The sequence below is a fragment of the Lathyrus oleraceus genome, chromosome 6 (assembly GCF_024323335.1).
Source record: "Lathyrus oleraceus cultivar Zhongwan6 chromosome 6, CAAS_Psat_ZW6_1.0, whole genome shotgun sequence".
NCBI lineage: Eukaryota > Viridiplantae > Streptophyta > Magnoliopsida > Fabales > Fabaceae > Lathyrus > Lathyrus oleraceus.
This window is the reverse complement of record NC_066584.1, coordinates 2,207,817-2,232,711: the sequence shown is the minus strand read 5'-3', so window position 1 is coordinate 2,232,711 and position 24,895 is coordinate 2,207,817. Positions and strand designations below refer to the sequence as shown.

Sequence of the window (24,895 nt, the reverse complement as noted above, 5' to 3'; positions counted from 1 at the left end):
TCATAAAGGAAATAGTTTTTAGAAAACATCACTTTATTTTTCTATTGATAGCGATATATGTATATATGCGGTAAAAGATTTCAACATAGTATTTTATATGACTGGGGAATAGGAAACAGAACGAGGCGGGCTTGCCACCAATTATTCTTTCACTCCTTATGACTTCTTCAGCCAATTTTTGGAGGACGAATTCCAATCCTGTTGAGTTTCCTGATGAGGTAAGTGATATTGAGCTCTATGGATATCCTTTCTCCCTGGTAATTTTAGAGTGCCTGGTATATTTTATTTTCTCCCTATAGATTGGCATTGATTGTTGTCGGCTCTCCCTATAGGTTGTGTTATTTAAGCTTGAGGTGGATCAGAGAGGCAACAACGTCTAACATGGCCGTAACGGGTCATCCCAAGATACTATTGTAAACATTCCAGCAAGGAACAACAAGAAATTGATAATTTACCGCTCATATGTCTTCTCCTCTGCCAATGGAACTATTAGTTCAACATATCCTCAGGGAAGGGTCCCGCTGAATGCTTGGAGGTCTGAGACTTCATATGGTAGTAAACTGCTTCGATTCAGGTCCATTTTCTTGAATAACTCAGAGTACATGATGTCACAAGAACTACCTTCATCGAAGAGGATGAGATATAAATCAAATTTCCTAACTATAGCGATGATCACGAGGGAAAAAACTTTGTCGGTAAATCCTTCGACTTTTTCAGAGTCCCGTAATCCAGCATAGGACGGTCGGGGATTTTTGTCGACGTGTTACCATCCTTGCGGTAGATAGCCATCATCTCTGTGATTTTTCTCTTTATGGTACCTTTGGATGAGAGGTTTTTCTCATGATGATCCTCTGGTTATGGAAGCAATGTATGGGCGCTTGCCTTTGGTTGCCACTTCACTTTCTCCACTTGTCCTGGCTATTATGATCTTCGAGAGAGATTTACCCTTAAGGGATTCCTTTCTATCTCACTTAACTCTTTTCACGTATTCGAATAGTCGATCCCTCTTTATCAGCTCTTCGATGGCATCTTTCAATTGGATGCAATCATCACTATTATGGTTGTGGCTTATATGGAAGAGGGATTATTTTTATTTGTCTGTCCAAGATGTCCCTCTGACGGGGAATGGGGATCGAATTACTGCTTTCTAAAATTTAATATTTATGCGATTTGATAAATATCCCCACGGAAGACCATTAGAGAAGTATACTTGTTGTACTTTACTAGCGTTCCTCGATTAGGATCATCTCAACGCCGGTGGGACTCCTTTCTAGTCAGACGATGAGAGTGAGAATCGTTGATGGCAGGATTATCAAAGTGCATAGATAACTTCTCTTCCAAGATCATGTAAGGCTCAACCATGGTTAACATTTCTTGGACGAATTTTACCTTCCTCTTTTATAACTTTTTCTTGAAAGGGTGGTCCCTTAAGAAAAAGAAACCTTCTTGAGTTCCTTCCGCCTCAATATAAACCCATGTGAATCGATATAATTTCAGGTTATCGCTTTCGAGCAATGAACTGCACATAAAATCTTTTACGAAACTCCTTCCAAGAATTAGCACATCTATCTGGAAGTACATTGAACCATAATTGAGATGGTTCGACCAGGGTTATCGCAAATAACATGCACTTGATCACGTTGTTAGCATTGAGGTAACTCATTTGATCATCCACATGCATCATATGATCTTTTTGATCCCCTTTCCCGTCATAACCGTTCAATTTGGATGGTTTATCCATAGACTTTGGGATCATTCTCTCTAGTATTATTATTTAAAATAGATGCTTTGGTTGCACTCTTCCCAGATGAGTTTCTGCATAAGCCGGGGAAGAAGCATGATTGTTATGGATTCCACCAGGGCTGGGAGGAGGAGTTCGGTGTTTCCTATTTTTACATTGATCTTTTGATTGAGGAACATCATCTCTTTTTATCCTAGTTGGCTCCAAGATGGCAACACGAGTCTTCCTTGAAGCAACTTCTTGAATTGTATTTTTGTGGAAAGGAGCGTTGTGATGGTTTTCTTCTAGGGTTACATCTTTAGAAAACATGTCATTTTTTTATCCAAAGATGTTAAACATGTTGTTCAACAGTTAGTTAACACCTTGCATACTAAGGTTCGCCGGGAGAGTTTGGATTTAAGGCAAGTCTCCAGGTTGCATAATTAGAAATGGAACATAAGTCTCTATCCGATTTGCTTCAACATATCTGGATAATTGTGAAGCATGAACTAGATCTGGATGTAGTGAAACGACCATTTTAGCATCTACGGTGTTTTGTGGCAGCGGAAGAGGTGGTTGATTTCTTACTAATATAGTAGCAGCAACAAATCTGGTAGCCTTAGATCCAGCCATCACCGATGAAAGTAAGAACTGAGAATCTAGAGATCTGAGGAAAGAAGATTGAGATAATGCTAAATCAAATCCACTCATGATAGATTCTCATGTTTGAGTGCAAGTACTTGCTCCGATGATCAAAAGAAGTTACGAACGGAGAAAGTCAGATAACGAGTGTGAATTTGTGGAAATTATAGGAATCACTTCTTGATTCCCAGAGACGGTGCCATTATTTCGTTTTGGAATCAGAAATGAGAATGTGAATGATGGTGATGGCGGATCATGGCTTCCGGTGCGGATAAGTGTGTGTGTGTGTGTGAGGGTGTGTGGGTGGGGGACTATAAGATTATCACTCCAACGCTTAAGTCAATATATTTAGAAGAAGAGTGAAATGAAATTATTTTTGAAACTTGTTACCTGATTTTGGCGCTTTCTCTATATATAGTAGAGAGGAAATAACTAACTTTCTATTAGTAAGAGAAAATTGCATGGAGTTGTTGGATGTTTTACAGGTGATATCTTTGATGGTCACTAGAATGATAATATTCGCTTATTAGAAATATTCTGGAATAAGTGCGTCCCTTATCTAATGATTGGCAGGGATCAATATGGTTGGCAAAAACTCATACGGGATCGTCTGACCGGACCAGAACCACAATATTAAATATTTGTTATAGTTCTTTAAATCACTTTATTATTATTTTTGTTAAAAAAAATATTGTGTTTTATTGTAGCTAAATATATAAGAATCATACTTAAATTAAAAATTATGATGGACTCGATTTAGTTTAATTAGTTTGTTAGAATTTATATGTTAATATGTCGGAGAATATTATAAAATTAGTTAGATTTTTTAATTAAATTCCCTTTTCAACATTTTATTATGTAGGGATGTTCAAAACCGAAATGGTGCAATAGAAAACCTATAATCGAATTGAATTAAACCATAAACTGCAAAAAAATCGCATTTGGTTTGAATACGTTTGAACAATTTTCTAACAAAACCGCGCGATTCGGTTTGGTTTGCAATTTGTATTTTACAAACCGAACAAAACCACATTATGTTACAATATCTAATAACCACATTACGTTTGACTTGCAATTCTACTCTGTGGGCGAGGGTTTCTTAGGAATGCACATAGTATGGAGGAAAAATATTGTTTACATAGTTAATATTTACTCGTCTTATATTCTAAGTCTGAAAAGAGAGTTGTGGATGAACTTAAGTTACTATAAAGCTAAGTTTAAGGGTGGAGCTTGGTGTGTTGTTGGTCACTTCAACATTATTAGGAAGAAGTCAGATTAGAAAGGGAGAAGTATTTAGTCTAGTACAAGGGAACTATTTGAGATTGTTGATTTCATTGGAAAATTAAATTTGGTGGATGTCCCTTTTGCATGAGGAAAATTTACATGGTTTAGATCAGATGGTAGTTCTATGAGTTAGTTAGATATGTTTCTAATATCAGAGAGGCTAATTGTCAATTGGAAGATTGATTGTCAATTTGTCGGTAAGAGGGATTTGTCAGACCATAGTCCAATTTGGATCAAAATTAGTAAAATGGATTGGGATCCCAAAATTGTTCAAGTTCTTTAATTGCTTCCTATAGCATAAATTTTACCCCTTTCGTGAATTTGATTTGGGATTTGACTAGTATTGAAGGAAAGATGATTTTTGTGCTAAAAGAAAAGATGAGAATTCTCAGAGAACAACTCAGAGTTTGGAACAAAAAGGTTTTCTACATTCTTGATTTGTAGGTGAAAGAAGTGGGGGATAAGCTTAGCAAGTTAGATACCAAATTAATGGAGGGGCCGGTGGATGTTTGTTTGAATCTAAAGGAAGATAGGGGTTAAGCTTATGACAGGGTATGAATGATGATTCAAAATAATGAGAGTATTTTAAGACAAAAATTGAGATGCAAATGGTTAAAGGAGGGATATTAAAATTCAAAGTTTTTGCAAAACTCAATGAAGAGTGGATTTAAAAGAAATAGGATTTTGGGTCTTAATAATGCAAATGGGATAATAGATCAAGTTGAAGAGGTAAAAGCAGAACTGAAGAACCATTTTGAGCAAAGATTTTAAGAGTGTAATTTTATCATGCTTAAACTTGAAGGAATGCAATTTAACTCTTTGTCAAGGAAGGATATAAATTTACTTGAAGATTCGTTCTTGTATGAGGAAATTAAACAAGTGATTTTGCTTATCGATGGTGACAAAATCTCGGGTCTAAAAGGTTTCAATTTAGGTTTTTTCAAGGCTTGTCAGCATATCATTAAAGACGAGGTGATGAGGCTTGTCAATGAGTTTCACGAGAAGGTTACTCTTCCGAAGGCAGTGACACCAACCTTTTTAAATTTGGTTCCAAAGGCAGATAATCCATAATGCTTAGACAAGTTTAGACCTATTTTGTTGGTAAGATATTTATATAAAATCATTTCTAAGCTTTTAGCTGAAATATTTAAGAAGGTTATGGGAAAGCTAGTATCCAGGAACCAATCAACTTTTTTCCCCTAAAAGATAGATGTTGGACGGGTTTTAGGGATTAATGAACTGATAGAATTTGCGAAGAGAAATAAGAAAGGATGTCTTTTGGTGAAGGTGTATTTTGCAACATCGTATGATTGTGTGTCTTGGGATTATCTAAGAGACATAATGAGAAGAATAAAGTTTGAGAGCAGGTGGCGGACGTGGATGAAGGCTTTGATTTTCACTAGTTCAATGTCCATTTTAGTGAACGGTATCCCTTCCGCTGATTTTCAAGTTAGACTTTGTATGTGTCAAGGGGATCCATTATCCCCATTCTTGTTTTTACTTTTTTGCGTCAAGGGGTTTGCATTTCAATGAAGACATTCAATATGAGCTACTTTAATTCACTGATGATACTATTCTCAAATGCAATGGATCTTGGAATAATCTTTGGACCATCAAAGTAATGTTGAGAGGTTTTGATCTAGCCTTCGGTTTGTGCATAAACCTGCTTAAGAGATAAATATTTGGGTTCAACTTGAAGAAGGATTTCTTAGATGCTACAATAACATTTATATCTTGTAAAATTCGGTCATTTCCTTTTAATTTTTTGGGAGTACTAGTGGGGGTAACCCTAGGAGAAAGGAAACTTGGAATTCAATTTTAGTTAAGCTAATGAATCAGTTATCGTCATGGAAAGGGAAATATATGTCTATCGGTGCAAGAGTGGTGATGCTTAATGCAAACTTATCATATATTCCAATTTTCCTTTTATCCTTCTACAAAGCACCCAAAGTTATTATTAACGAGATTATTCAGTTGCAGTGTTCATTTTTAAGGGGAGAAGTATGAAAAAGACATTCTTCATCCATCTTACCTTAGTTTTGATGAAGACAAAAACTTATTACAGAAGAAAGATCCAAGAAGAAAAAGATTGAAATCAAGTATCAATATTGGATAAGCTTTTGAAATCAAAGGAATGAATCATGAAGATTAAGGTACAATGACAATTCATATGTATATAAGTTTTGGGTGTTCAAAATATTTACATCTAAATCATTATATGTTTCTTAAACATTCATGCATGATTACCATTCAAAGCACAACTTTTAAAAGGAAAGTTTTCAATTTTTTAAGGGAGGAAATTGATTTACTTAATGGGTAAATCGATTTACGTGCTCTTTGTTTGAGAAGATGATTTTAGTTAATTATGGCGTTTTGAAAGCCCCACAATCTTGCTGTTTTTTTTAAACAACACATTGGTTCGTAATCTGTGGGAGTTTGAAATTGTTGTAATTTTACTATTTTCTGAAACAACACTCTGATTCATACACCGTTGTAGTTTAAAATCCCTGTAATTTGCACAATTTTTATTTCTAGAACAACATACTATTTTGTGCAATATGAATCATTGCGATTCAAAATCATTTCCTATGATCATGAAACTTTTCCAAAACATTGCATCAAATCAAAGAGGCATGATGAGATGCATTTAAGTCAAAATACATCAGTTTTCAATTACCTCTTTCATACATCATTTTTCATATAATTCATACAAATTTTTCAAGTGTTCACATATCTATTACAATGAAACTTTATGCATAAATTTCTTATCATTGAAAAAGAGTTTCATTCAATTATTTTGAGCACTTAAGTATATATTCTTGAATTGTATTCAAATGAAAGAGAAGATCAAAATTGTTATATCTTTGAATTCAAGCCAAGTTAAAAAGATTATTCAAAATTGTATTCATAATTTGTATTGATGACCAAGACTGTGGTGACATTTGTTTGTGATAGAAAGTCGCGCGCTTTCTATGTACTGTAAATAGAAAGTGGAGTGTTTTCTTGTTTTATGATAATCATCATAACGTTTAAAGATCCTTTGACTTGGTTTAATTCAAAGTCTACCATAGGTTTGATGCTTGTGAAATAAAGAAAGTGGTGTGCTTCTTTGTTGTGTTAGAAGATTGTGTGATAGGTCTTGGTGTAAGACTTGTACAAAGATATAATATATTATAAAATCTTTCGCATGGTGTGATGTGACTAGATGTATCCTTGGTTAAAAAGGGGAACTAGGATATATCGTTATGTCAATTTACTTACTGCACTTTATTTTCATACTTTATTGTTCATCCATAAATCGTAATTTTTCGATAAAAAAACCATAACATCTCTAAAATAACCGAAAAGTCTTAGAACCTAATTCACCCCTTTAGGTTGCACTCTAAACTTAGAGCAGAAAGTAATGATAAGAGAAAAGTTTGTTGGGTGAGTTGGGATGTGGCGTGCAAAACAAAGAAGATACAATCTTAGGCGTGAAAAATGTTGGTGAGATTTCCAAAATATTTATTTCAGGGATAATAATGATTAAATTCATTTAATAAAACTTTGTACCACAATTTGTTCTAATGTTGCATTGGTTCAGATCTTGAATAATGAACTAAAGTGTCATGAGTTTGACACTTGGTTTGGATACTTTTTGGAATTTATATGTTATTTTAACAAATAATGACCAAAATAATACCAAGCTGCCAAAAGAAACATCTGGAGCAAAGTGATTGCCACTGGAACAATGCATTCTTTGAATGACAACCCATACGAAAATGAACATAACAATGTTAAACCACCAATGATTCAAATGATGTTTCCCTTCCGTAAGTGACACGATTTTCTCTATAAATAGAGATATTGTGCAAACTGAAAATACATACAAAAATTATTTGTTTCAAGTATCAAAATTATATCTAAGTCATTCTTTTATTTTTCTAGTGCATGAGAATAAATGAGAGAACTTTATTCTGTAAAATATCGTTGATCTATATGATTAATGTAAATGTGCGAATGATGTTAAGGTTTGCAAAATATCCTGAAGGCGGATTACCCATTTATTTTGTGCAACTTTTATCGTACCATTTTCATTTTCTTCTTGTCCCCCCATGTTTTATGGTAAACCCCTAATACAAGATCTAACAAAAAAAAATTGTGAACACTTTAATCTTGTGCTCTTAAGCAAGTGGAAATGGAGTTGGCGAATTTTGAACGAAACAAAATCAAATTGGACGGATATTCTTGTTTTTAGGTATGGAGAAATGAAAAGCAAGTTGCTTGATCCATCTTATAAAGACAACCACAAGCCGGATTCGTTATGGTGGAAGGATTTGAGAATGATTGGAATTGGGTGGGGATGAGGCAAATTGGTTTGCAAATGCGATTCAGTGTAAGTTAGGAGATGGGAGAATTATTCGATTTTGGCATAATAGATGGCTTGATCACAAATATTTGAAGGAGCTTTTTTGAATCTATTTGGTTGTGCACGGGATTCAAATGTGAAAGTGTTCGAGATAGGTCAGTGGACAGAATATGGATGGAGTTAGACTGTTGGTTTAAGGTGATGGGATTTGTACTATGATAGCTTTCTTGCTGAACATTTCATAGGTTATCCACCCGGTTTTAGGAGTAGTTGATTCATTTATCTGGTGGAAGGATAACATTGATTTTTCTGTTCGCAATAACTTTAGGGTGCTGGAAAAATCGAACAGAACCCGTTTTATAGCATGCTTTGAATTGCTTGTGGGCGTGTATATCAGCGAGTAAAGTTCAAATTTCGGATGTAAATTATTACTTCATAGTCTACCGACCAACGATGAACTTTGTAAGCGAGGTATCATTGAAGGTGTGCACAACAAAGTGTGTCCACCCTACTTCAAAGAAGAATAAAATTTACTAAACTTGTTCTTTAATTGTGTGGTTAGTGTTCAGGTTTGGAAGGATATTTGCGGTTGGTTAGGAGGACTTTTTTGCTGCCTTGCCCCACTTCTGAAAATTTATTCCCAATCTACCCCATTCTGGAAAAAAAAATCCCAGAATGCCCTGTTTTTAGAGTAAACTCACCCATTGAAGGGGCGAGTTCGTGAAGCCCATTTTTGAATAGAAAGGACTCGGCCAATGGATGGTCGAGTGAATGAAGGAACGATTTTTTTTAATTTAAATATATTTTAGTATTAATAATAAATACTTTTGTAACAATTATATTATTTAAATAATAAAAATTATAGTTTTTTTAAATAATTTTTTAATAAATTAAATTTTGTTTTTACAATAAAATTATAGTTATATTAATTAAGCATATAAGTAATTGTAAAAAATAATAAACATTTTATTGAACTACATGGAAAAAAATACATTTTATTTGTTATAGTGACCGTCTGCTCCACATCTTGTGCCTACTTTTTTGCGTTTTCCCTTGCCTAAGTCTTCAGCTCTTTGTCTTGGGAGAGACAGAGATGAGTCGGAAGACAGATCTTGATGTTGATGTGATGTATTGAGACGCATTTACATACCATCGAAATCTTGAATGGAAAAATTAAGAATATCCAGTAGTTGCCCATCCGTGAGATCAAAGTCGGGTAGTAAATATGTTGGTTGTGTGAAGGTGTTGGGTTGAGTGTGTTGAATTGGAGGATAGTAGACATCATCAGGGTTGAATGTAGAAGTGGGTAGTGCGAATGTAGTGTTAAATGTTTGGGGTTGAGATTGGGGGTTTGAGTTATCAAAGTTTGGTTGAGGAATTGGAGTGTATTGTATGGGTGGGCGTAGGTTAGTTTGTTGTTGATATTGTTGGTTGTAAAAGTAGTTTGTTTGAGGGAATGGAGTGTGGGGATTTTCGTGTTGGGATGAAGTGGCATAAAATGTGTGCTTTTGTGTGGTCTGGGTGTGATGGTATGTTTGTTGGGCGAATGAAGATGGTTGGGCCCCTAATTGGGATGTGTACATGGGGGGAATGTCATGATGCAGGGGCGAGGTAGTTTGTTGGGTTGAAGAAGAGACAAGTTGACGGGGATCGTTCAAAAATTGTGTCGGAACAACGTGCATAAAAGGAATTTCCAAAAACCAATTCATATATTCTCTGCCCGACTTAGACTCACCAAGTACTGAGTTCCCTTGTAATACCAAATCTCTTCTCTTTTTCCATTCTTTAACCTCTTCTTTATGAAAATCTTGCCAATGTGTATTCCAAGCTTGAACCATAGTCATATTATGGTGTTCCCTTAGACATATTGGCCGAGACGGGATGTGTTGTTCAAATCCAAATTGGAGTTTGACTCTATCTGTCTGATGCATCTCAATGATAAAGAAACATATTATATATGTTGTCGCACTTCAGACTCGACTGTCACTATAATCAGACACTAGGTATTGTAGGTACGACCTCCATATAAACTGTCATAAGCAATATAATTGTTATAATGTAAATAAGAAGTTTAGATAAGTTAAAGATTGTAATGTACGATACTTACATCATTTTCTTCCATTTGTTCAATTGAAACTCGGTACCCACGTAGATGATGAGGAATATTATTTCCGTAATACATACCTCGTTGGCACCATCTTGCGTTTACAAAAAAAGTATTAATGTTATGTATAATTTACTGTGAGAACAATAAAGTGCATTTAATGAATTTGAGTACCTTAATGCGTACGAATGTGATGACACCTCGGTACTAATAGAAGCAAACAAAGGTATACGTGTGAATGACCAGACACTGAGTAGTACAACACAACCTCATATACTCTTCACTCCTTTCTGGGTTGCCTTCCACATATGTCTATATAATGTTGCCAGACAAGCAGAACCCCAATTGTATGTGTTGCATTTTTCCAGGTCTCCTACTAAAGGTAACCAAGATGAATGCAATAAATCGTGACTCTTATCTGGCATTAAGAATGTAGTAATTAGTAGTAAAATATAGACTTTTGCATGAAGAATATTTTCTACTTTCGTGGGGGAAGAATTATTTTTTTAACTGTGTTAATAGAGCTTCTAACTAAATAATTTTCACAGAAGCCCCATTTTTATCTGAAGTTGTCTGTTCTACGCCTAAATTCTCCATCTAAACATCGCTAGTTACATTCTTACCAAAACACTGTTTTTTTTAGTAATCAATTAGGCAGACACTGATTTTTTTGTCTTGCCCATAAAACACAATACCCTAAACAAACATTCTTACCAAAACAATTTGCTATGTGATCTGAACTACATTTCTGCAATTCAAACTATTTATAAAAAATTAAGACGTAAATACTCTGCCATTCATTGGCCGAGACTCTACTATTAATGACATCCCTCGGTTAATGAATGTCATGGGTGATAAAATTATTATTTAAATGCAATAGTAATTAATTAAAACTCTTAAAATAATTTAAAAAATGGACTTCAACAACTCGGTCATCCATTGACCGAGTCCACACACGACAAAAAAATGTTTTTTCCTCGTCCAACCATTGGCCGAGTCACTTCTTCCCCAAAAAAGGCTTCTTGGACTCCTCCCTTCAATGAGCGAGTTTACTCTAAAAACAGGGTATTCTGGGATATTTTTTTCCAGAATGAGGTAGATTGAGAATAAAATTTCAAAAATGAGGCAAGGCATTAAAAAAGTCTGGTTATGAGTGCATATGGCAGAGTGCGAATAGGCAACGACAATTCATTGGGATCAGTTTACTGTCAATTGCAAGAATAAGTTTAATGGCAAGATGAGTTGCAGTTTTTGGTGTCTGTTGGTTTAGTGAACTAGAAATTGCATTTTGTTTAGAGGTGGTTTGCTGGTGGTTAGGGATATAGTTAATCACATTAAACTTAGAATGTGAGAGTGGTTTTTGTCATTACGTAAAGGTAATTCCATGATTTGTTGGGTAGACTGGAATACCAATCCGAGTTTATATAATTCTGCTTTGAAATTTTAGAAAATCAAGCTTGATCTGGATTGGGGATTGAGGGTTCGTGTGGACTGCATTGAATAAGTTTAATTTTTTCAGGCGCGGGCGTGTGAGGGAATGTGTTGTTGGTTGTTCAGATATAGTATTTGTTGTGGGATTGGTTTTTTCTTAGATGAAGGGTCAAGTTGGCTGTTAAGAAATGTGGTTGGGTCTAACTCAATCCTACAAAATTGGATTGTAGGATGAGGTTTTCCTACACTTATAAGCATATGTTCAGGGCATATATTTTCAAATGTGAGACTCTTAACACACTCCCTCACACCCAGGACTCAATAATTGAAATATAAAAATAAATGGTGGGTGACTAGCAGGTGATCCTCCGAATATTAAACCAGACTCTTGATACCATATTAAGAAATGTAATTGGGTCTAACTCAACCATACAAAACTAGTTTGTAGGATGCGAATTATCTTAACTTATAAACACATACTTATAAACACATATTCAGACCATATATTATCTAATGTGTGACACTTAAGATTAGCTACGTGTGAAAGGGATGGCGATAACCCCTACTACTACAAATAGTATTTTGCTATGATTTGGCGACTTCCTGTTTTGTTGATGGCAGCTTGTTTCTCTTATGTTGCTTTCAATTGTTGCTCCTGTTTGAGCTTCTATTTTAGTGCATCTAGCTTTCTTTTTCTTTAATCGTTGTTGTTTTGTTTGGTGTATGACTCTTATATTTAGGATGAGTACAAGCTTTTGATCAATAATATATTTCCTTTGCTTATAAAAAAATCCAGTTAGATCAACCCCTATAGATTACGATCTAACTTATTGTATCAAACTGAGTTAATGAATAATAGTTTTAATATTCTTTCAATCTTTTTCATCATTCTATTATGTAAGTCATGTTAATTGAAATTAAATTCTGTTTTTACCCTTCCAAAAACTAACAGAATTTATTTTTTATAGAGTCACTTTAGTTGTATCATTTTATTCTCAATGTATAAATACACTTCTAATATTCCCAATTCAAAATTAATGCAAAAGTTAATACTCATCCAATATTACTCTATTCTCTCTAATTCTCTCTCAACTTCATCTTCCCCAATTTTCTTTTCTTCCACCATTGTCAAACCTTCAATTTGAGTTTTATGTTCTAACATTTGATATCATGATCCTTTGGTTTCAAAAAGGGACCGACTTACTTGTATCAAAAGTCAACGGCGCCAGGAGGGTGAATAAGAAACGTTCCATTGAAGAGTGTCAACGGCGTCAGGAGGGTGAATAAGAAACGTTCCGTGCGATACAAGAGAAGTAAGTAGAGCTTTCACTTGAGGGGAGCATTGTGGACTCACACATGAGGGGGAGTGTTGAGAATGTGTCAAGTGTGAGTAGTGTGGATAATAGTCCCACATTGGTTGATAATGTGGAGACTTGAGCATTTATAAGTGAGAGAACCCACTCACCTATCACCTTAAGGTTTTAGGTGAATATGTGGTGTGTCTCTCACAAAGAAGTTGCTATAGAAAAAGAAGTCTCACTATGTTCAATGCTCCCTAGTGAAAAAATCTCCCCCAACAAATGGTATAAGAGCCTTGGTTATCGATCCTAATCCGCTGCAACAATGGCAACCGTTTCCAATTATCGAATTCCCACCAATCTCTCGATTCTTGATTCGAAGAACTATGATAAATGGGCAAAACAAATGAGGGTTTTGTTTGGTTATCAAGAGGTGCTTGAAATCGTCATCAATGGAGTTACACAATTAGGGGCAGAGGCTACCGATATTCAAAGAGCTACGCACAAAGAAGAGAAGAAGAAGGATTACAAAGCCCTATTCTTGATTCATTCGTGTGTTGATAACGACAATTTCGAGAAGGTTGGCGATTGTGAATCGGCGAAGTAAGCATGGGAAATCTTGGAGAAAGCATATGTCGGTGCCGTCAAAGCGAAGGTTGTAAGGTTACAAACTTACAAGCGACAATTCAAGTTAACACAAATGGAAGATAAAGAAACGATCAACGACTACATACGCACATTACCCGGTTAGTTAATCAAATCAAATCTTGTGGGGAAACGATTCTTGAGCAGAATGTTGTATCGAAAGTATTGCGTTCATTAACGCCGCGTTTCGACAACATAGTTGTGGCTATTGAAGAATCAAATGATCTAACAACTTTGAGCAAGGATGAATTGCAAAGCTCGTTAGAGGCACATGAACAAAGGATGAATGAAAGAGGCGCCGATAAAGCCAAAGCGGAGATTGCTTTGCAAGCGCATCTCAATGAGAAGAATAAGAGGTCGAAAGGAAAATTTGCGGCGAGAGGTAAATCAAATTTTCAGAATTTTGGTTCAAACGATTCGCAAAATTCAAAGCATTCGACAAGTGAAAAGGGTGAAAGTAACTCCAAGGATAGTGGTCATAGCAATGGTTTTAAGAAGCGTGATATGAGTAAGGTGCAATGCTACAAGTGCAGAAAGTTTGGACACTTTGCAAATTCGTGTCGTGGTAAATCGAATGAGAATCACAATAATGAAGCCAAGGTTGCTAGGGAAGAGGTAGATGATGAGGACACACTTCTAGTAATGATCACGGAGGAGAGTTATGGCATTACGGATGTTCCGGGCAGCAGCTACAGTAGTGACAGTTTGCGGGACAGCAGTTGTACCGTTCCGGAAAATAGCGAGAAAATGCATTCGGATCGAAATGCATTGGTTACTGTTCGTGATGGAGTCCAAGGGAGAGATGAGTGGTACTTGGATTCCGGTTGTTCAACACATATGATGGGTCGAAAAGATTGGTTTGTGCAAATCAATCAAGCGGCAAAAAGTAAAGTCAAATTTGCCGACGAAACCACTTTAAGCGCCGAAGGGGTAGGAGATGTTTTGATCGGAAAAAGGAATGATGGACATTCAAGGATCAAAGATGTCTTGTATATACCGGGAATTAAGTGTAATCTTTTAAGCATTGGTCAATTACTTGAAAGAGGATACAAAATTTGTTTGGAGGACAAGATTTTACGCGTTTTGGATTCAAATGGTGTGCCAATAGAACCTTTAAGGTTGAGTTAAAGGTTATAGAGCATCGTTGTCTAGCTACCGCGGCAAGTAGAGATGAGTGGTTATGGCATTACCGTCTTGGTCACCTTAATTTTAGGGATCTAAGAAAGTTGCAACAAAGTGAAATGGTAACGGGGCTGCCACACATTAGTATTCCAACTGAATTGTGTGAGGAATGTGTGAAGGCTAAACAACACAAGAATGTGTTTAGCAAAGATGCGGGTCAAAGAACCAAAGGCTTACTTGAGGTGGTATGTTCCGACATTTACGGACCGATGCAAGTAGAGACTTATGGTGGCAATCGATATTTTGTTGCCTTCATTGACGATTTTAGTAGGAAGCTTTGGACATATCTTATCAAGAGAAAAGATGAGGTATTTGGAGTTTTCAAGAATTTCAAATCCATGGTGGAGCGCCAAAGCGGTCGGAAGCTCAAAATTCTCAAAACGGATGGTGGAGGTGAGTATACCTCTAGTGAGTTTGGGAAGTTTTGTGATCTTGAGGGAATTGTACGTGAGGTGGTGCCTCCGTATATGCCTCAACAAAACGGGGCTGCCGAGAGGAAAAATCGTACAATAATGAACATGGTGCGTAGTATGCTTTGTGGGAAAAATTTGCCTAAGGAATTGTGGGGTGAGGCCGTGTCTACAGCCACCTACTTATTGAATAGGTGTCCCACTAAGAAGCTGGAGAAACTCACACCGGAAGAGGCTTGGAGTGGCTTCAAACCGAATTTGAATCATTTGCGCGTTTTTGGATCGATTGCATATCGTCATGTACCAGACCAACTTCGGAAGAAATTGGATGATAAGGGTGAGAAGCTGATATTTGTAGGATATCACTCTACTGGAGGGTACAAGTTGTTTGATGAAAAAAATCGGAAGATCTTCATAACCCGGGATGTGACTTTTGATGAAGTAAAAAATGCAGAAAATGCTGCAGTAACCGATTACCCAAATAGCAGTAATTGATTACTCACAGAAAAACAGCAACAGTAGTTTTTTGAAATTACTGATCCGGAGGCTTCCGACACCGCTGTACCAGCACCTACAGTAGCGCAAAATGATGTTAATAATGGTAGACCAGTGAGGCAAAGAGCCTTGCCTCATAGACTCCGAGATTACGAAAGATTCCAAGATAACAAAGTGAATAATGATGGTGATTTTGTTCATTTCGCGCTTATGGCCGAATCCGAACCGGTAGATGAGGAAGAAGCCTTAAGTGATCCTAAATGGATATGTGCAATGAAAGAGGAGCTGGAATCTATTGAGAAAAACGGTACTTGGGAGTTGGTCGATTTACCACTTGGAAAGAAACCGATAGGTGTGCGATGGGTCTATAAGGTTAAAGCAAATCCCAAAGGTGAAGTAATCAAGCACAAAGCTCGATTAGTGGCGAAGGGGTTCTTGCAACGAGAAGGTATAGACTATAAGGAGGTATTCGCACCGGTGGCTAGATTAGAGACTATTCGTTTGGTTGTTGGTATTGCGCATAGCAACAATTGGATGGTTTACCAAATGGATGTCAAATCTGCGTTTTTGAATGGTCCTCTTGTTGAGGAAGTCTATGTGGGGCAGCCACCCAGTTTCGTGATAAAAAATCAAGAGATGAAGTATTACAAGCTACACAAGGCGTTGTATGGTTTGAAACAAGCTCCAAGAGCTTGGAACAAACGTATTGACGGCTTTCTTATTGACATTGGTTTCAAACGATGTGTATCCGAACATGGAGGTTATGTGAGATCGGATACGAATGATGGTATGATTATACTTTGCTTGTATGTTGATGATCTCTTGATTACGGGCAGCCATGACAAGAGTGTTTCAAAGTTCAAAAGTGAGCTCATAAGAGAGTTTGAGATGACGGACCTTGGTGTCATGAATTACTTCCTTGGCATAGAGTTTCACAAGTCAAAAGTGGGGATGCTTATGCACCAAAGGAGGTATGCTCTAGATATTTTGAAAAAGTGTGATATGGAGCATTGCAATGCTTCTATTACACCTTGTGAGGCTAGAGTGCAGCTGTCCAAAAGTGATGAGGAGGATGATGTCGGTCCAACGCTTTACCGGAGCTTGATTGGATCGTTACGGTATTTGTGCAATACGCGACCAGATTTGGCTTTTAGTGTCGGTATTGCGAGTAGATTCATGGAGAGACCGAAGGTGTCTCACTTGGAGGAGGTCAAGAGGATCCTTAGATATGTGAAAGGTACTCTTGGTTGCGGAATTCTCTTTCCCGCATCGGACACGGGGCGTACGTGCAATTTACTTGGCTACACCGATTCTAATTGGTGCGGAGATAAAGATGACCGAAAATCGACGGCGGGGTACATCTTTATGTTTGGTAGCACACCAATCTCTTGGTGTTCGAAAAAGGAACCGATTGTAGCACTCTCTTCTTGTGAGGCCGAGTAGATTGTGGCGTCGTTAGGTGCGTGCCAAACTATGTGGCTTATGAATCTATTGAAGGAATTAGGATGTGGTGATGATGCTGCTACCACACTGTTTGTAGACAATGTTTCCGCAATAAATCTTGCGAAGAATCCGATTGCACACGGAAGGAGCAAGCATATTGAGATGCAGTTTCATTATTTGAGAGAATTGGTTGGTGATGGAAAGCTTGGATTGAGCTATTGCCGAAGCGAAGACTAAGTCGCGGATTTGTTGACAAAGGGTGTGACAAATGATGTGTTCAAGAGGCTAAAGAAGTGCTTGAGCATGGTGGACTTGGAGCAACTAAAGTGAGGTAGTGTGTTAATTAAAATTAAATTCTGTTTTTATCCTTCCAAAAACTAACAGAATTTATTTTTTGTAGAGTCACTTTAGTTGTATCATTTTATTCTCAATGTATAAATACACTTGTAATATTCTCAATTCAAAATTAATGCAAAAATTAATACTCATCCAATATTACTCTATTCTCTCTAATTCTCTCTCAACTTCATCTTCCCCAATTTTCTTTTCTTCCACCATTGTCAAACCTTCGATTTGAATTTTATGTTCTAACAAGTCACAACATTATCATTTTTCACGCTTTTAAAAAAAATATAATTTATTCAGTTAGATCAAGACCTATATATTATTGTATCAATTTGAGTTAATAAATAGTGTTTTCACAATTCTATTATGCAAGTCATAGAATTTCACGCTTTGTTCGAACAAATTATAATTATTAAAAAAACATTAAATCCTCTCTAAACAAATATACTTAAAAATTGATTAGACATGTAAGCTTCCGGTTATTAATATAGAGTTAGCTAAATTGCATATTGTAAAGAGGAGAAAGGGTCGGTGAGTACACATAGGAAGTTCAAATGTTTTCATGCAGACAGAAAACTACAAGAGTTTAAATCTATTTTGATAGCCAAAGATTAGCAAAAGTGTAGTTTAGGTTTGGTAGATAGTGAAATATATGGAATCAGATGCAAAAAGGATGTAGAGAAGGAATGAAGCACTAGTGGAAAGTAAGAAAATGATTGCTGATAAAGCCAACCTTCACAGCTGTTTGTGGCGGCACTCCAGCTATATTGTGCTACTAATCAAATATAGTATATACTACTTTAAATCAAACATAAACAAACAAATATGTAAATACAAATTTATCGTAAAAAATCTCAAATCAATATTTTAAAAATCTATTAGTCATAGACAAGATTATAAGGTTAGTTTTCTGATCTCGGTAAATTGACGAATTTTTTTTTTCTTTTAATTCTACAAAGACTAATTTTTTTTTTTGTTAAATGATGAAAGTCAAAATTTTCAAAAAATTGGTACGAAGAGGGGTCAAACCATGAACTTTGTATTTAAAATAAAGATATTTGTCCATTAAACTACTTGTGTTTCTTATTTCATATTTACAACGCACATGTATATATTACATAATTTATTCCATTATTCTCTACAAAATTTGCAGGTCACTGCCATTTTGGATATTTATTGATTCTGATAACATTTTCATTTGCTCTATTGTTAAAACTTTCAAAAAATAATGTTGGTGTTGGTATTGCCAAATGTTGATTAATATCTTGGTCATTAACGTCTACTGTCGTGCATGAGTGTATTTGTTTTGAAAAATACTTCACCATCATGCATACGTAAAAATAACATTGGTACTTTGAGAAATTAAGAATCATAATCTTACTTCATAAACAAATATGAAGATAAAATTTTAATGGAAGGTAATGGTGAAGATTGTGAGAGAAAGAGTAAATAATAAAGTTAAATAATCAAATTATCAAAAATAGTTATAGTTATAAATGGTGTAGTACTAAATAAACATACATGAATACCTCATAAACAAACACATATGTTCTCTTCGATCTGAAAAAATTCTGGATTTGTATGAAGGTTATACATGGAGATATAAATTTAAACCCATAATTAGGGACTAAAACCAAAAAAAAAAATATTAGGTTACAGGCACTAAAGTCATAAATGCACCAATTTATAAGGACAAAAAGAATATTTAATCCAAAATTCTGGATTTGTGGTCATATCTTCATCCCTAACCATCATACAAACCCTGAATTTTTTCAAATCCAAAATTATTACTAATTTATTCTTTATTTTCCCTTTTCATAAAAATAATTTATCACACTTCTATCAAGTTCAAAGACTACCACTGTACAATAAAAATTTACCACAAATTCTATTAGGTGATAAAGCTTGCAAACCATATTCCATCATTAGAAACAACAACTAAATTAAATGAAATAGAGTAAAATTATGTAATGAGGATTTGGAACGGAGTAAAATTACCAATTGAATATGTAGCCATAGATGAAAGTGCAGAGGACGAAGAAGAATACGGATTAGAGGAGAGGAAGAAGAAGAATACGGATTAGAGGAGAAGGAGAAGAAGAACTTCAAATTACAAAATCAATTCATTTTTGCATTTAGTCTTTCGCATTATATATATATATATATATATATATATATATATATATATATATATATATATATATATATATATATATATATATATATGCATGCGTTGCAAATACATTATAAGAAACACAAGTAGTTTGATGGAGAGGCATTTTTTTTTGTATATACAAGGTCAATGGTTTGAATCCTCTTAATACAATTAAGGACCAAAATAAAAAATTTGCTGACTTACATGGATCAGAAAACTATATATATATATATATATATATATATATATATATATATATATATATATATATATATATATATATATATATATATATGTGGGGGAAGAGCTTTAATGTTTAGGTTAGGATTTTTGCATAATTTTCTTATAGGTTTTATGTATTTGTGTGTGTCCATAATGAGTGAATATAAATTATGTTTTATAGTGAGTGAGTGAAGATTAATGGAAGGAAAATGAGAGGCAGAGTGGAATTTGAGGGATAAATGAAGTGATCCCCGTGATGTTTGAGATGAGAGGTTGAGATTATTTTTTGATGGAAAATCCAGTTAAGAATTGTGTTTGTTTGATGGGTAATTTGTGATAGTTGTATGTATGATGCATTAGAGATGTCATGGATTTGTGTTAATCACTTAGTCACGCGTTTTCTGCAGTTTATTGGCTTGGTTCAATTTGTTTTTACTTTTGATTAATTCAACTTGAGTTGTAATGTATGTGTATGTGAGCATGTTGATGATGATGAATAATTGTGTTTCAATTCACATGTTTTGCTATGCTGTGAAGTTTATTTCCCAAAAAAGATTAATTCCTTTATTCAATTCATTTAAAAAAATAGGTATATATGTATGTGGTATGGAATGCTATGTTAATGTGTTGATGAAGCTTTATTTTTATGTTTGCCTTCTTGTTTTGTTTATGTATGGCCACTGATTCTATGTTTCAATGGATGTTTGATATGATGAATGTTGGATGCAGGTTATTGTAACTAGCTAGGCAAAAATGATGATGAGTTGATGTTGGTGATGAATGGTATCATGAAGAGATGTGGGCGATTTTTGTACTTCTTTTTTTATCTCAGTGTATACCACTAGAAAAACAATAGTTAGCGTCAGTAGTGTATCGACGCTAAATGTTAAAAATCGACGCTACAACCTATTTAGCGTTGATGTCGGAGGCAATCTAAATTGTTCGAAGTTAACACGCTAGCGTCGATCGTTTACGGTCGTGTCTATAATAACGTCGATTTGACCGAGTCTACACAGAGTCTAACTTATAGCCCACGCTAAAAAATCGAATGCCAAGAAAAGTCAACCCTACAACTAGCTTCGGCCTGGTCGCGTCTAAAGTCAACTTTAAAAAATCAAACATTTGTTAGCTTCGGCTCCACCGAGGCTAAAGTCAACTTTAAAAAGTCAAGAAAAGCTTTCTTAGCTACGGTGTGACCGATGCTAAAGTCAACTTTAAAAAGTCAAAACCTTTGGCTGAGGCTAAAGTCAATTTTAAAAAGTCATGAAAAGCTCCCTTAGCTTCGGTTTGGCCGAGGCTAAAGTTAACTTTAAAAAGTTAAGAAATGTATTAGCTTTGCTCTGGCCGATGCTAAAATCGATTTTTACAAGATTTGAAGATTCGTCGAGAAATTCCCATTCGGATGATTTATCGTGATGCAATGTGTCCCAAAGATCACAATCAGTGCTATAGGTACCAGATGATGGGAAAACTCCAATCTTGAAGTTAACCGAATCAATCTTGATGAACAAGAATCAATTTTTTCGATTGATCACACCTCTTGTTCTTCACCAATTACTTGGGTGAAACAACCACTCCTTGGTTGCAAGATGATTCTACATTACACGGAGAATTGAAAGAAGAAAATAAGATAATTGAAAATGAGAGAAAAGAGAAATTTTGGAGGAAGAAGATGAATGTATATTGTTGTGCAAATTGCACTCAAAGTGTTTGATATAATGTGTGTTAATCATAACTGCGATTTCCGAAATTACACAAAGCTATTGCAAACTGAATCTTGCATTTTCAATTGAAATAGAGCTCTTTTCAATTTATAGAAGAAATTACTTGCACTCCAAATAATCATAAAATAACTAACTCAATTAAAATTAAACTAAGTTAACCATTTCAACTAATCTTGATTCCTTCAACTACATGATTAGTTTTCATGATTCGTTTTCATGCTTTGACGGACTATATTTGATTTTTATCAAATATAGCAAATACAAACTTTATTCAACACAAATTAATTTCTATATTCGTCGAATACAAATATATTATTTCGACTTCAACACAAAAAAAATTTTTTTAATAAATATGAGGTGTTTGTTTTGTTTGGCCACTGGTATGCTGCATGATCAAGTTGTCTGCTTTGGAGATCTCAAAAACCAGTGTTCATCAGGCTATCAAATTTAAAGGTTATGGATGGAGAGTCTGTTGCTTATTGTTGCAGGGAATTTCTCCTCACCCATGAACTATGAAACACATATACCATAAACTTGACTCCGACACGATAAGGCGATATCAATAATAATTTAAAAAATTAAATAAATTAAATGTTAGCACAAGAGTCCGGAGAAAAAAAGAAACTCTTATTTAACGATAGATAGTAGTACAAAAGAAGTAAATACAATACACAAGAATCGAAAGCATATCACAAACAAGATTGTTATTATTTTAAATTAACACTCGATAATTCAATAGGTATTGAAAACATGAACGGATTTTATTTTCCATGTGGCTCAGCCTATAGTGAGCAAATATTTATTTATTTATTGTTAATGCATGGTAGTAATGTTTTGGATATTTGTGTTAAAAGATTCCGATTCCAAATTCCATTTAAGGTAATTTTTGTTTTTTTAAGGGCACTTGGGTTTGCCACCACGAGTAGTCAAGCTGGCATAACAGGGACACTTTTCTTGGTTTCCAGCAGTGCCAGGTGGCACGCAGTTACATCTTCTACAACAAGTCCCACATGCTCTTTGGCACAATCTTGGTCGAGATGATAAACGGCACCTTGCAACACATGATCCATTACAATCTGAAATATTGAATCACGTTTTCAAATTAATCAAATTTATAATCACACACACATATATTAAATACTCTTATATTATACTATTATGCATGAATTTGTATGTTGTAGTTGTACCTATTTGCTGAAGAAGAGAACCCTGTGTTTGGGTATATTCCTGCAGTTCATCAAAAAATACATAAATTAGTAAAAGTAGATCGTGTTATTTCTAACAGTTTCCATAAAAAAAAAACGTAACTAGATTATAAAAGAGAAAAAAAAGCATACAGATTGATGTGCAGCATCAACAAAATGGAGAAAGAGAAGTGAAGCAAGAAGGGAAGCAGCTAGAAGCTTAGAGAAAGCCATGATTGAGAGAATGGAAATTAAGTGTGAGAAAATTGAGATATGATGAGGTAGTATTTATAGGTGATGAGAGCAGCTTTATGAGAAGAATATCAACAAAATTTGCTAGCTGGAGTATTGCTTTTCTTGGAGTAAAGTAAATTATGTAAATTCTGTATATAATTTGGTGGCAACCAGGGATGATGATAAAGTGAAATTTGCATGGTGGGTGAGTATGGCTGGCTTTGAATAGTGCATAGTTGATCTTTCTATTTTTGTTTTCATATGATTGCCTCACTCTCACAAAACCCCACAATTCTTGTCTAATTAAATTGTGCGTGTGAGTAATGCTTATCCAAAAATATATGTATATTTCGAGTCAATTTTAAAGATAATAATTGAAACATGAGTCAAAGGAAGGGTTACCTAGTTCAGTTTCATTCGCATATTGCTTTGTATTACCGACGTCGGTCTCTCTAAATTGAAGGCGTGCTGGATGGTTGATGCCATGGACACATCAATTTCTTTTTTTCAAATAATTAAATAGCTTAACTTATATATCTTTTAAATAGAGGTCGACAAGAACTTCGTACCCGCTCGTGACCCGCTTTGTCCGATCCAAAATTTTCTTAAATTTACTGCTGCAATTGGATTTCGGGTAAGAAGAGTGAAATATCGAGTTTAGATGAGTTACTTTGATCAGACTCAAAAAATGATGATAAATTAGGTTGTCAAATTCGGGGGATATGTGACCTACAAATACATTTGTTATCCAAAATAGATGTTTTTTAAAGAATGTTTTAGAAATTCAAATATCACGATATCACTTAGAAAATTTAGTCAAAATTATATTAAGGGTTGTTTAAGTTATTTTTATGGAACATGTTGATCTTAAGCTTTTTTTATAACAACTTATTCCTTTAAGTTACTAAACAGATGCACCGTTATCTATTTTTAGCAGATGGAAAGTGTTAATTGTGGATGCAATTATTTTGAGTGGTATGAAAATGATGAAGTACAACAAAAAATACAACAGTCATACATTTTTAAATATTTAAAATGTGAGAAAAATGATGTAGAAATCAACCTAAAGGATCAAGTTTTTATAAAAAAAAATTTAAAGGATCAACTTGTTATAAAAAAATAACTTAAAGGATCCTTGGTATAATTTTGTCGAAAATTTATTATAAAATCATATTTATGTACATATTATTTTAACTTTAAAATCTATCATTTACAACTGTCACTAAATTGAACGTTGGGGTGTTTGGAAATATTCTGATGTTGGGTTAGAGCTGAAGAACACTTGAATCTTCAATATGATAAATGGGTTAGAGCTGAAGAACACTTGGATCTTCAACATGACAAATGAGTTAGAGCTGAAGAACATTTGGATCTTCAACGTGATAAAATATGTTAATTTCATTTAACATTGTACATTAATGAGTTAACCTTACAAGTCATGCTACTCTCGTATTTATAGAAGCTCGTGCATGGAGAACTCATGTCACCATGCAAGATTCCTCTACACATGTGCATGTTACTATATGCTTACAAACTCTTAAACATACAAATGTTTGGTGTAATCTATTACATGTTACACCATGAAATGTTATCTTATACTACTCTTCCAATACTCCCCCACAAGATCAAGGAGGGATGTAAGTTGTGACTTTGAGTTGGGTTAGAAGATTTTGAAAGGAAGAAGTGGAAAACGATTTTGTGATGATGTCTGTCACTTGCACACTGCTAGGAATATGTTCGATCTTCACCCTCTTTGTTATAAGAACAAAGTGGATGTCTAGCTCAATATGTTTTGTCCTAGCATGAAGAATTGGATTGTGTGACAAAAGCATTGAATTAAGACTATAACAAAGAAGAGTGGGAGAATGGAATGACACAACAAGTTCATTGATGATAGAGTATACTCAAAGCACTATTGAGGTAGTGTGAGCCAAAACACGATGTCCGACTTCAACGCTTGATCTAGCAATAAGAGGTTGCTTCTTGGAGCTCCATGGCAAAAGTTTAGGCCAAAAATAACGTAGGAACC

The 24,895-nt window shown here is 34.9% G+C and overlaps 1 protein-coding gene across 1 annotated transcript in view; it reads right to left on the bottom strand.

The window, feature by feature from the left end:
• LOC127093464 (gibberellin-regulated protein 1) overlaps window positions 1–23,088 on the bottom strand; it is a 43,500-nt gene extending 20,412 nt beyond the window's left edge. The window contains exons 1-3 of the mRNA XM_051032392.1: window positions 22,786–23,088; window positions 22,636–22,675; window positions 22,423–22,524 (exon numbers count right to left, since the gene is read on the bottom strand). Of these exons, the coding sequence (XP_050888349.1) occupies window positions 22,423–22,524; window positions 22,636–22,675; window positions 22,786–22,866 (223 nt within the window). The 5' untranslated portion in view covers window positions 22,867–23,088. The remainder of the gene's footprint in view (window positions 1–22,422; window positions 22,525–22,635; window positions 22,676–22,785) is intronic.
• Between the last annotated feature and the right edge of the window lie 1,807 nt (window positions 23,089–24,895).